This window comes from Buceros rhinoceros, unplaced genomic scaffold (assembly GCF_000710305.1).
Source record: "Buceros rhinoceros silvestris isolate BGI_N320 unplaced genomic scaffold, ASM71030v1 scaffold1196, whole genome shotgun sequence".
NCBI classification, from domain to species: domain Eukaryota; kingdom Metazoa; phylum Chordata; class Aves; order Bucerotiformes; family Bucerotidae; genus Buceros; species Buceros rhinoceros.
In genome coordinates this window covers 53,206-65,274 of record NW_010419119.1, presented here as the reverse complement: position 1 = coordinate 65,274, position 12,069 = coordinate 53,206, and the positions used below count along the sequence as shown (strand labels likewise).

Here is a 12,069-nt window from a genome sequence, read left to right as displayed (position 1 = left end):
TCCTATGAAACACATCCATTGAATTAGGGTTCTGTCCTTGGCATTAGTTTTGCTCTGTCTCCTCTCTCCTCTGGCAACCTAACAGTTAAATTCAGAATTGTAAACAAGTAGGAATTTATATTTTTATTTCTATTAATACCCTCCCGGTTATGGCACTCTACATAGTGAAGCAGTTTTTCCACCATAGAAAATTTCCTTGGCTAGGTTTAGGCAAGCATAAACATTTGCTTCTCTGGGATCCGTTACTTAACCAGCATTTTTCAACTAATGAGGATCCAGCAGGATGAGTAAAGTTCATATTAAATGCTTCACTTTAGAGTTTTTGGGTAGGGAAATGTATGCATGTGCAAGGTAGAAGAAATTGTTCTGTGCAGCAGGGTTTGATTTAGTTTGGAGGGTGTAATTGTTGGACTCTTTCAGCCTAACCCTGATTCTCAGCACCTTGACTAACTGTTGATTTGTTTGTGTGCTAAATTTGGAGTGTCATACTTGAGATCAAAACCTAAAAATGTGAATCCAATTATAGCGAAAGATGGTTTGCTTTGATCTTAGCAACCCTATTACACAATCTGTTTTTCTTTTCCTTTTCACGAAGCTCTGGTAGAGAAGAACTTTTATTCTTCCCCAGTGCAAGCAGGTGAAAACGTCCTTTCAGTTCAAGGAAATAGTGACTGAGCCCAAGACAGTCAGCCTATGGGTGGGCCGCTTGGTGTGGAAAAGTGGGTTTCAAAGGTTCAGAGGTCCAAGCCCTTTGACTAGCATTGCAGACAAATGCTTTCTGAGCAAAGTGCCTAGATTCGGTTAATTCCTTTCTGCTTGGTTTCTTTCATTCAATTCTCATGCTCTTCTCCTGGAGGTCATTTGCCCAGTAAAGGAAACACCTGGGAAAAACCAATTCCTCTGGCAGCATTTCTAGGTCCACAAAATCCCGGGGATATACTTTCCTGAAGGTGTTTTAATCTGGCAGCTGAGGGTGACATTCACACCTTCTTAATGTCGGTTCATGGCCCTTCCTCCTCACTGTCTCCAAGAACCATCATGCCACCTTCCTCACATGGTGTCTAAGACCTTCCCTCAGCCTGGAACACTAAGAAATGTCTTATGCTTTGGCTCCAATGTTTCCTTTTGCTACCAAAGAAGTGTTCTGGGGCCAGCTCAAATCACAAAATTTACACAATCAAGAACTATCAGGTCCTTTTGTCCTCCCCTTTTGAATCTGCAGCCCGTAGGGTTGGTGGTGTCCAAATAAGACCAAGCCCTTTGCTTTTTAATGGCAGCTGAAACCCTCGTGTTGTCATGTAAATCAAGTGAGGCTTTGAGGAATAACACTAAACAGGGGGAGACTCCCAGGGAAATCACAAGAGCTGGCAGCACCACATCTTCTGGCAGTCTCTGTGAGTCATTCCGACTCCGTCAGCAGGGCACTGAGGTCCTCAGTGTCCTGTCAACTTGACTTTCAGCTGTTGCAAAAACCGGTAGTAAAAGAAAAATGTAGAGGGCGGATCATCCCATAGTTCTTTCCGTGTAGGTGGGTGAGATTTCCAACAGCACTCAGCACCTACTCAGCACCTACATTACTTGTTAAAATGTGCATGAGATTCCTAAAGCATTTCTGGGCTTTATATAAATCATAAGAGAAGTGCCCTGGCTCCCACTGGGCAGTTGAAGCTGTGCAATTACTGCTTCCTTGCAAACTTCACAGCAACTCATCAGAAGACGCTGTGAAAGTTCTCATTTTTCTTATTAGTAGTTATTAAAAGAAGCAGAGGTTTTGGCAATACGTGCTATTTTCTTCCATAAGCTTAAAAAGGTGTTAGACAGTCATAAGAGACTACAGCATTGGATTAAAAAAAATAATGCCTTGCTATTATAAAATACTTTCAGAAATGCTTTTGATTTTCCACCAGTTCATTTAGTCACTACAGGACTGCGGGCAGCTGAAATAGAAATTATTCTACTTATGTTAACTCTGTTCTTGCAGTGAAAGGTTGCAATAGGAGTGTTCCTGCCTCCGATCCCGCTCTGATCCAGTTACACACCTTCAGCTGCTGTTGTGTGCTTGCTACCTGGGTTTGATACTGATGCTTCTGAATGTAAAGCAAGCCAGAAGTGCAAGGCAGCAGGTGGTGCCTTTCTAATCATAGGCAAAACCATACAATCCCAGGGTATCAGAGGTGCTTGAGGATTGTCAGCACCTCACAGACTGGGAAGAAGGAAAAGCCTGCAAGATGTTTTTCAGCTATGGTGTCCGTTTTCGGACAAAGAGGTCCAATTTTGATCTGATGTACACCAATGGAAAATCAAAACAGTTTTGCTGATGTCAGTGACATCCTAGCATGTCCTAGCAACCAGAAGGGGAGAAAGTATGATGTGAGCTTCTCATTTTAAGGTCTTTTTCCCCACCTTGACAGCTGTCAGCACAGCAGGACAAAAGCAAGGTTAAAGAAACTAGAAAGCAAGCAAACCTTGTCTCAGAAACCAAGATTTTCTGTTCCAATCCTTTGCATGTTGCTTCTCTTCATACTGTCTATCCAGTCGGATAGCAGATCCCCCATGAATTTTAAAAGAACTTATCTTCTCAGTTTCACAACCTACTCGGGAAAATCGCCATGTGAGCACAGGGAAACCTGACACATCTTTTTAGCATGAAGTGTTAAGCAGCTAAAATGACAACGGTGTCCATTAAACCATCCAGGCAAGTAGAAGGCTCCTGTTTTATAACGTTTTAACTAGCTCTGCTTCTCCTACTACATTAAGCTGTCACCACTTCTCATATTTTAAAGTATCTTTATGACCCACTTTCTTCTCTTAAATATTTTGATAGAGCTAACCAAAAATTACGGAGGTGTTGCTAAGGAAGATGGATTTTTCATTCTACAAAAAATTCTCATGTTACTCTTTTTTTTTCTTTTTTTGCTCCTGCAAAGGTGCATACAAGGAAGAAAAGTGATAAAGTTTTCCAAGTTCAGTTCAAGGTGTCACAGAGTAAAGGCTAAGGAAGAGAGAGGCAATGTTGTGACATCCTGGGAGCGCTATGGTGGGACACCAGCTGATGTTACACCTACCTGGGGCCAGTGGGGTGCAAAGGGTTCCTTTTACTTCATTCATCTCATTGGTAATTAAATGTAGCCTGTAGGTGGATGATTCTTATGGAATTTGTCTAAAGTAATCTGTTGGGCTTGACTGCAGACTGGAAGAGGTAACAAAAAACAAGTGCTAGGACTGACACGAGTCAGCATCACAGAAGGGAGGTCAGGGATTTCATGGATAGGGATTGGATTCCTCTCTTGTCCCTTGTTCCCTCGAGTGAGGGAAGAGGCCTAGAGAAAGGGATGAATGGGAAAATGTGGGGTGCTGCTTTCTGGGCAAAAGAAAGCCAAACTGCCACGACTGTCATTCCAGAGCTGAGCCCGGCTGCTGCAGGAAACATCTCAGCTAGTCCCTGCTCCCAGTCCCAGTCCTGTTGACTTAGTGGTGCTCCATCTGGGCAAAAGAGTCTCTTCATGCAGCATCTAGATTGCTATATAGGAACCTTTTCTTCTTGGTAGTCTGTAATTTAGGAACTTTTGGGGCTCACTGAATGCGTTACCTTCATTTCTTGGCTTGTTTTATAAGTGGTGCATTTAATTTTGTAATAAGTGCACAGCAGCTACCACCTTAACATTCTGTGCTTGCTGGAGACATGTAACAGAAGGATATAATAACAAAGTGTACGGTGATAGGACAGAAACTCTCACCTTTTATCCAGAAAGACACAAGTGGGCTATTATTTTGCAGTATCAGAGTTCATTCCAATCATTCTTTGTCAGAAAATGCTGTTTGGATTGAGAACAATTAATACATTGATGGGATTTCAGGTCCGAAGAGACCTTACTGATCGCCTGCTCTGACCTCATCACTACCCCACTGAGTGGGGACAAATGAGATTGAAATGAGGTTTATTGCATTGCACGTTACTGACTTTCCAATCAGGGTTCAAATGTGAAGGGAAAATAGGTTTTTCTCCTTGGTTTTGTAATAAAAAAGGTCTTTTGTCAGACTGTAAAAATAATGTATTCTTCCTTGATCCATCAAGAGCGAGCAAATGGGCTGCTCTTCAGAGATTGTTTGGAGTGAGTTACTTGATCAATAGTTTCAACCATCAGGAAAAAATTCTGTTTAATGCAATTCTGGGATCCACTGGGAGCTGAACTTTCTGCAACCCCAGCTGAAATACTCCCATATATAAACCAGTGAGAGATAGTCAGTTTCTGAAGAGCTTTCAAACCGTGTAAACAAGAGGAAGAGAAACAGATAGAGATGTGAGGGGCCAAGGTCTCACAGCCCTGCATTAGGAGGTGGATATCCTGATAGATGGAACCTCGCCCTCTCTGCTGGTCTTGGCTGTGCTCGTATCCTTGCCTGCAGTATTAAAGTCTTTTAAGAGACTACTGCCTCCATTTTTGATCTACTTCAAAGACAGAAATTGAGTTTAAAAGTAATTTTGCTGGATGGAATCTCATGTAGAAGCTTAGACAATTTTGAGCTGACAGGGATTTTTATTTTTATTTTATATTTTGGGTGTTTTAAGTTCTTGATGCAAAGAGCACTATTCTACGCTGCAGGATAGTGAAGGAAGCGGGATTACAGGTGTCCTCACCTGACCTCAGTGCATTCAAAACCCTTCAGGGAATATGACAAGCTGTCTGCTACAACCCTGCGTGCCGAGACAGATCAGTGACTAGCTGCGCATCCTCCTTTTGCACTGGAATTTTACATGGGGGGAAGCAGGTGAACATCATGCATTCAGCCTTAGAACTAGCGTGTGCCACATGATTCGGCCTTCATTTGGGTGATGGCGGGACAGAAAAAGCACATACCCAGAGTGTAGTTTTGTAATTGCCCTGCAGAGTTGAACTACAGGCCAAGGGCATCCCTTGGTGCCTGCACAGAAGAGCACTCTGTGGAACAGGGTCTACAAGGTTGGATAGTCAGGCCACTGAGTCTTAGGCTCCAAAATTTCAGCCTAGACTGCTACTGGAGAGTGAAGATGTGAATTCCATTAGATAATTGGACCTAATCCAAAACCCATGGAAATAACTTAAGAATCTTCTGGATTTTCAATGGAATAAGCCTGTTTTTTAAAGTGCAGTTTGTTTGAATTCGTAATAAAAAAAAAAGAGTAACTTTGCAATATTTCCTTGATTATATTTCTCCCTTAAGATTTTGAATAGTGCACATTTTTATGGCACTGTGCAATTCATATTTCACTTCAGGGTGTCCCCGTGAACGGCTGCAGATGCTATTTCTGTTTTACCTTTTTATTTGAACTGGAAGTGTTTCAATGACTTTCCAAGTGTTCTGAGCTCTTCATTGGCAAAAAACCATTCACAGGCAATGATGATCAAATGCACATGTTATGGCTGTGCCTGGCTGGTTTAAGGGATACATGTGTCATTTTCCTTTCACCCTCAGCTCTATATTCAGGCCAGACGCCCCGAGAATCTGACCTTATCCATTGCCAGAGCCACGTACCACTCCCATCCCTTGCGGCTGCAAGGCGTGAACAGAGGAGCACCATACCAGCAGTACCAGCCCGTCGTCATGCTGGAACAGGCTTATATCATCCAGTGGGATGGCAGAGCACCTGAGGATATTATCCTGTACCCTATCAACTTCAACAGGTACTGACTGCCCTGTGTTGTTAGAAAATGTTCTGTTTTCAAGTGGTTGGAGCTTTAGCAGTTTCCCAGGTTGTTCACAAGCGATCTTTCAAATGTCTCACCAGTTTCTGAGAAGCAAGGTGTTAATGGCTGGCACTTACTGATGCAAAGAGATGCCTCTGCTTTCACTTTATTCAGCTTTTTTTTGATGTGCAGAAATGTTTCTCTTTCCAGAAAGTTTTGAAATAGAATCCAAGTGAGTCCTGGCCTTCTGTCCCTGAAATTCCTCCAGAAATGCTCTGGCTCTTGTTCGTTTGTTTGTACTAGCTGCTGCACACATAATTTATCTCCCATATATATATATAAAGTGCAGAAATACATCAGAATGTGCAGAGAGCTTTGCATCTTCTGTAATCCAAACAGCACTGTGATCGCTGTTTCTTTTTACATAAAGTTTTAAAATGTTAGGACTCAGTACAGCAAAATTGTAGGCTGTGCTGTATTTATTTCCCATGTTTTCTTCTAGTGTTGTATAAAAGTAGAGTATATCCATTTTAGATACTACTTTTTTCCCTTGCAATCTGTTTCATTTTGCATAATCTCATTTATGGGTTTTAGTACTGGTCTTCTTACTTTAGTGAAATTACTTGTGCTTTGCACTGGTACAACTGTTAGGAGAGAGCCCTGCAACCCAGCCCGCTTGGCAGTGACAGACATTGCCGTGGTGTGCAGAGCTAGGATGCTGAAGAGATGAGCACCACAAAAAAACCTGGCCATTGCCTTGGGTTCCGCAGTTCATGTGACTCCTCGGTTATTGGTAAAAACGCAACACAGTGGAAGGACAGAGGCATGCAAATGAATTCTTTCATGATTACACACAACCCAGCCACACACAGGCTCGGATCTGCAAAGCAGGTTTTACATAGTTGACACGAAGGAAGTCAGAGGCACCGAGAACGTGAAGCAGAACTGCTGGGAAATCTGGTGGGTTCCCAAGTCCATCCAGTATTACCCATCAAATCCCACACCCACCCTCTGCTCCTCCAGCAGCGTGTCACTGATGTGGTTTTAGCTTAGGATAGTTTTGGCAAAAGCTTGAGCTCTCTTTAATTCCCCTGAACTTTGGAGCTGAAGAAATTTGAGAAAAATACTGTCCTTACTTTAACTGTGAAGTTCCATGAGAACGTAGCTGAGAAGAGCAACGTTTCCTCTTTACACACGCCCATTGTGGCGAGCGACATATACCCGGTCCTCTTGATTTAAAAATGTACTAGCTGCAGGGCCATGACCAAGCCACTGGAGGATCAGTGTTTGAACACTCCCGTCACAGAGGAATGATTAGAATTAAGTAACTGTTTTCCATATTAATTTACATATATGAATATATATATTAGCTATTTCCTTGCACTTGCAGAGCTAATTCTTATGCTGAGTAATCGGTGGTTACTCTATCACTGTGCCAATTAATATTTGCTAAAGCTTTGGCCCGCAGTCTTCAAGCACAGATTCAAATTCGAAGACTGCACATGGTCTTTGATAAAACTCAGCTTGAAGTTTAGCTCTTGTTCATCAGCAACTTAACTACTTTTTCCTATTGAAAACCACAATGTGGTTGTGGTTCTCTTTGTCTTGTGTGAAACTAGTTATTTGAGCAGGGTAGATGTTTGTAGATTTTTCTGATCCAGAAACAGTTGGCAAGGTAAATGTTTTGAAGAACTATGAACAAGAAATACACTGTAACAAAGTAAAACCACAATTTTACTTCATTTGATTTAGAGCATCTTGCTATGAAATAATTGGGAATGAAATGTGTGGCTGCTCTGTGTACACCTCAAGTATGTTGGATGCTAACTAATGTGAGACTTAAGGCTGATGCAATGGCAGTAGTGAAGTGTCCAGGCTGTGTGCAAAAATATGGAGAAACGTGATTCCTGGGGAAGGGTGAAGGGATTGAAGTGAAAAAGAGGATTTAGGAATTTGAAGGAAAACACATGCCTGCCTAAGCAGTTCCATGTATGCCCTTTATTAAACATTGTATTCCAATCATTTCTGGGCTGGAAGAAATGTCAGGTTGTGGAGCCCAGAGTAATCGTTTAGAAAATCAGGGAAGACTTTTACCTATCTCAAGTGGCTTTATGTTTGGTTTTTTCTTTTTTAATCCCAAATACTGAATAATCTGCCAGAAAACAAGCTCTTAACATCGTAACATCTGCGCAGAATACGTGATGCAAATAAAAATAAATGTTTCAAGAATTTTAACAGCAATATTCTGGCATTAATGATTTCAGACAAGACCGGAGTGAACAATTAAACTATTTTTAGTCTTGTCATTGTAAAATGATGGATAGATATATCCAGGAGGCTGCCTTTGCAGCTAGGCAGCCCTCATGCTTCTGGAGTGATTTGCTCTACGCTGGCTAAAGGAAGGTCAGAAGGGGAAATGAGGAATTCGACAGGGAGATGTGTACCAGGATTTGGATTTCTGTGGAGGTCAGGCATAGCACTGATGTTGAATAGTTGCATGATTAACGCTTTCCCTGCCTCCGAAGCACTGTAGAAAGACCCAGTATAAGTCATGCCAGTTCAGACGTCTATGAAAAGACTGGAATGTCCAGATTCCTGAGGAGGGCAGGAGCTGCTCGGGATGAATTCACATGAGTCAGCTGCAACTGGCAGCGCTGCTTCCTTCAGGCTGCAAATCATGCCCAGTGAGTTCAGAGGCCCCATTTGTGTGGATTTACTCATCAGAGGAGGACACCAGTTAGAGTACAGTCACCAGGCAGATCTTTTTCTTTCTTCCGTGGGCACCTGAAGAGTTGCAGCAGCATTTGCATCATCCTCGCACTGATTCAAACCATGTTTAGAGTAATGCTTCAGTTTCTTCACTTCCATCAAAACATGTAGCTAAACCAAGCAGCATTGCTGTCTCCACGTGCTGCCATCTGTGGCCATGTGCTGCAAATGAGCCGTTTAACACAGGCCAGCTTCCTTCCCAATGAGAGATACTTGTTTGCATCTGCCAGAGTAGCGGTGTCACTAGCTGACTGATGGGCCGTGGTGGAGACCCGCAGGCTGTGTTTTCGTGCTGCTGGGGAACAGAGCTGTCTCAGCAGAAATGCCTTTTCAAGCTATAGATAGGGTTGTTTGTCTAAAGGCTGGGAGTTTCCCTGGGAGGATGAGAAGGCAGCTGGATATTGATGCTTCTGGAAAGAGGTAATGCAGGACATGTAACTCCTCAATGTTTTGGCAAGTGAACAAGGGAGCGCCAGCTGGGATTTTAATGACCAGGAATGAAGTGTACTCCAGAACCAGGCCAGATCTGATGAGAATTACTTTCATCGGTCATGAAGCGTGTATAAAACCTTCATGAATGGAGACCTCAAACCCGTTCTCCATGGGCTCCATCTCTTTGTTGGAGCAGTTTCTCTTCCCTCAGAGCTGTTTGTGTGTTTTCTTGGAGTTTTTCTCTGCTTCACAGAAGTATGATTAAAGGTGTTTCCTCAAAATTACTATCCTGAAGCACAAAGGCCTGTCGAGAGCGTCAAGCTTGTTATGAGAGGGGGAAGAGGTTGGTAAGCCAAGAGGAGAGCATGGGAAACATTATTTGGTTGCAAGTAAGTGTCTCCCTTCAGGTGCTGGAAAACAGTACAAAGATTGGCACTTCATACAGTAAACAGAGTCAGAAATGAAGCCCTTCAGTTTAACAACCTAGGCTTTGTGCCTGTGCAAAGTTCCTAATCGCAGAAGCAGCTAAGGCAAATACTGTTATCAAAGGCACAGTGCTGTTCAGTGAATCAGCCAGGCTGCTTTGTGCTATCAGCACATCTAAAGATAAGAGTTAAATCTCCTCAAAGCACGTATCTGAAGTACAGCCTAATAAGTTGTGTTGTAGTAGCCGCCTGAAAAGCAGTGGCAATTAGAATAAACATTCCTTGTTTTTAATGAGCACAAGCAAGTATCTCTGTGCTTGGTCTGTTAAGGCTCAGAGGGAAAGGTTTGCCCTTATTAGGGCTCTCTGCTGTGGTTCAACAGAAGGAATTTGGGAAAATGTAAGCAGCTAATACTATAAAGAGGGTGTTTTCTGAAGGTAGGTTGTCACAGACCTGCAAGCAGGGTCTTTCCTCTGTACTGCACCTCTCCTGACAGATGCTGGCTCCAAGGACCGTGCAAGGCAACCTTCCTCAGGCTCTCTTTGTTGGCATCCTCTTAGTTTCACCTGGAAGGGAACAGTGAGGCTTGTACTATATGAAGTTTTTTGGTGCTTTGTCACGGGAGCTGGATTCTTATAAGAGCCTTTAAAAAAAAAAAAGGCACGGGAAGGCCAAGTTTCTTGTCAACAGCACACAAAAGGGCAGACATCCACGTGTGTGCTTGGGATTTGTCCAGCCTTTCCTCTGCTACGGTGTTTGTGCAGGGATGGGCACAGGTGCACTGCCCAACCCCTGGACGTGCTAGGCTGGAGTTCTGTGCTAGGGCTTGTTATCATATACACCAGTGAATAATCTTAATTACCTGAAAATTCAAGAGCCTGGAATGAGCTGGTGTCCAAATTCTGCATTAAAAATACCAGAGCCTTTGGACACTGGGTGATATAAAGCCTCCAGGATGTTGCAACCTATCCAAAGGTGGAGATTTCAGTGCAAGCAAACTTACGCAGCCCGTGTCTGCACTGAGACTCCGGGGAACTCGTTGTATTTGTATTTGTGAGGGTAGGTAGGTAGGTCCTATGGCTTCTTATTCAGCGCCAATCTGATTCATACTTTCAGCTACTTGTCATTTTTGTGATTAAATTCCTTAGCGGTGACAAAGTCTGGAGGAAAACAAAGATGATGAGACAAGGCTAGAACGTGCTTGTTGCAGACTTGCCTGGTGTATGGATATTTCCTGAATTATTTCTGTTTCATGAGCTCTTTCATGAGCTTTAAATGAGCTATTCCTCTTGCTTCCCAGATTGATAAATGCACAGGAAGGCAAAAATTAGTATTTCAGAGTGGAACTAACAGTGTAAGCCTATGACTGCTTTCTTGTTCTTGTACGTACATGAGCTCTGACCTCGATCCCCAGATCTGGATGTAATACAAGTAACACCAGTGCTTTTCCAATAATAATAAGTAAAGCATTACTTGGGTTTCATAGCCTGCTTCTCCTGATAACATCTGTAATTCAAAGTTAATCATCCTCACAACACAGAAGTCAGCAGATATATTTGAATTCCCTTCTGTCTATTTAAATCCCTTAAATTACCCACAGATCAACCTGTGGGTGAAAAACCACACGATATTTTTTTTTAAAATCAGAAAAAAGCTAAAACATTTGCCAGATCCCCAGGCTGCAGGTTGCAGGTTGCACCATTTTAGTAGAGCTGGGCTGAAGCGGCTGCTGACAGTGCCACGTTCCAGTGGTTCCAAGTCCTCGGTTTTGCCTCCTGCCAGCATCCCTTGCTGCTCTCTGTCCTCCATGACTTGTGCTTCCAGTGCACCCCCTGTCAGCAGCCAGGATTAACAAGGTAACTCTGAGGAGAGATGTCTTTCCTGAGCTGATCTTTTTACAGCATGAATTAGAGCATCAGACAGTCCGCAGATGGCCGTGGCAAACCAGGCTGCTTGTCACTCTGAAGCCTGGCACATGAAACCTGATGGTTTTTCCTTGCTTTCACCCTCGTCCTGGCACGTGGAACAGGGACTGGGGCTCCTCAGGGTGACCAGCCTCTCCTGACCTGACATGCATCGGAGGCACAGCAGCAGAATAGTACAAAATACACAGTAGTCAGCAGTAGACTATCTGGGAATGCATTAAAAAAGATACAAATTGAATTAGGATGTGATTCCTCTATGAAGGCATGTAGGGTGGAAAAAAGGATGATAAGATTATGTACTGTATTTAAATGCAGGAAGTTCTTATTTTTACTTGAATACAGTTGTCTGTGAGCCAAATGCTGGCTGAGTCAGACCCTGGTTTCATGAGCACCAGCAGAAGCGTACCTCAGGGCAGGATCCCCTCTACAATTTGTCGAGCTTCACAAAAGCAAAAATCATTCTTTTTGCCTAAGGAGGCTTGTGGGTAAAACCAAAATTTTTAATTTGTTTTAAGAGATGGCTTACGCTTTTGAATTTTTAATGGTATTTCTTAAATGGCAACATTTAGGAAAGGCATTTAAATCCCAAAACACACTACTCTAGTTAGCTAAGCGCATACCTAACTTATTATCCCCGCAGCAAGAGGTCTTCCAGAAGAGTCTATCCTTAATAACAAGGTCCTGAAAAAAATTGCTGGATGTTGACCCAGTAGCTGTGTTTGTTATTGCAGGGGGGTTGGGTGTGTTTAATGAATTTGAGTTGAAGGCGGAAAATTCAAAGGAAATCTAGAGAAAGAGGAGGAGTGAGCGACAGCTGTAGGGAGCCAGTGGGAAACATGGGTTCAAGGGAAA

At 42.9% G+C, this 12,069-nt stretch overlaps 1 protein-coding gene across 1 annotated transcript in view; it reads left to right on the top strand.

Moving 5' to 3' along the window:
* Positions 1-12,069, top strand: part of LOC104495751 (transmembrane protein 2-like) — a 47,643-nt gene that overhangs the window by 21,592 nt on the left and 13,982 nt on the right. The window contains exon 14 of the mRNA XM_010138761.1: positions 5,455-5,663. Coding sequence (XP_010137063.1) covers positions 5,455-5,663 — 209 coding nt within the window. The remainder of the gene's footprint in view (positions 1-5,454; positions 5,664-12,069) is intronic.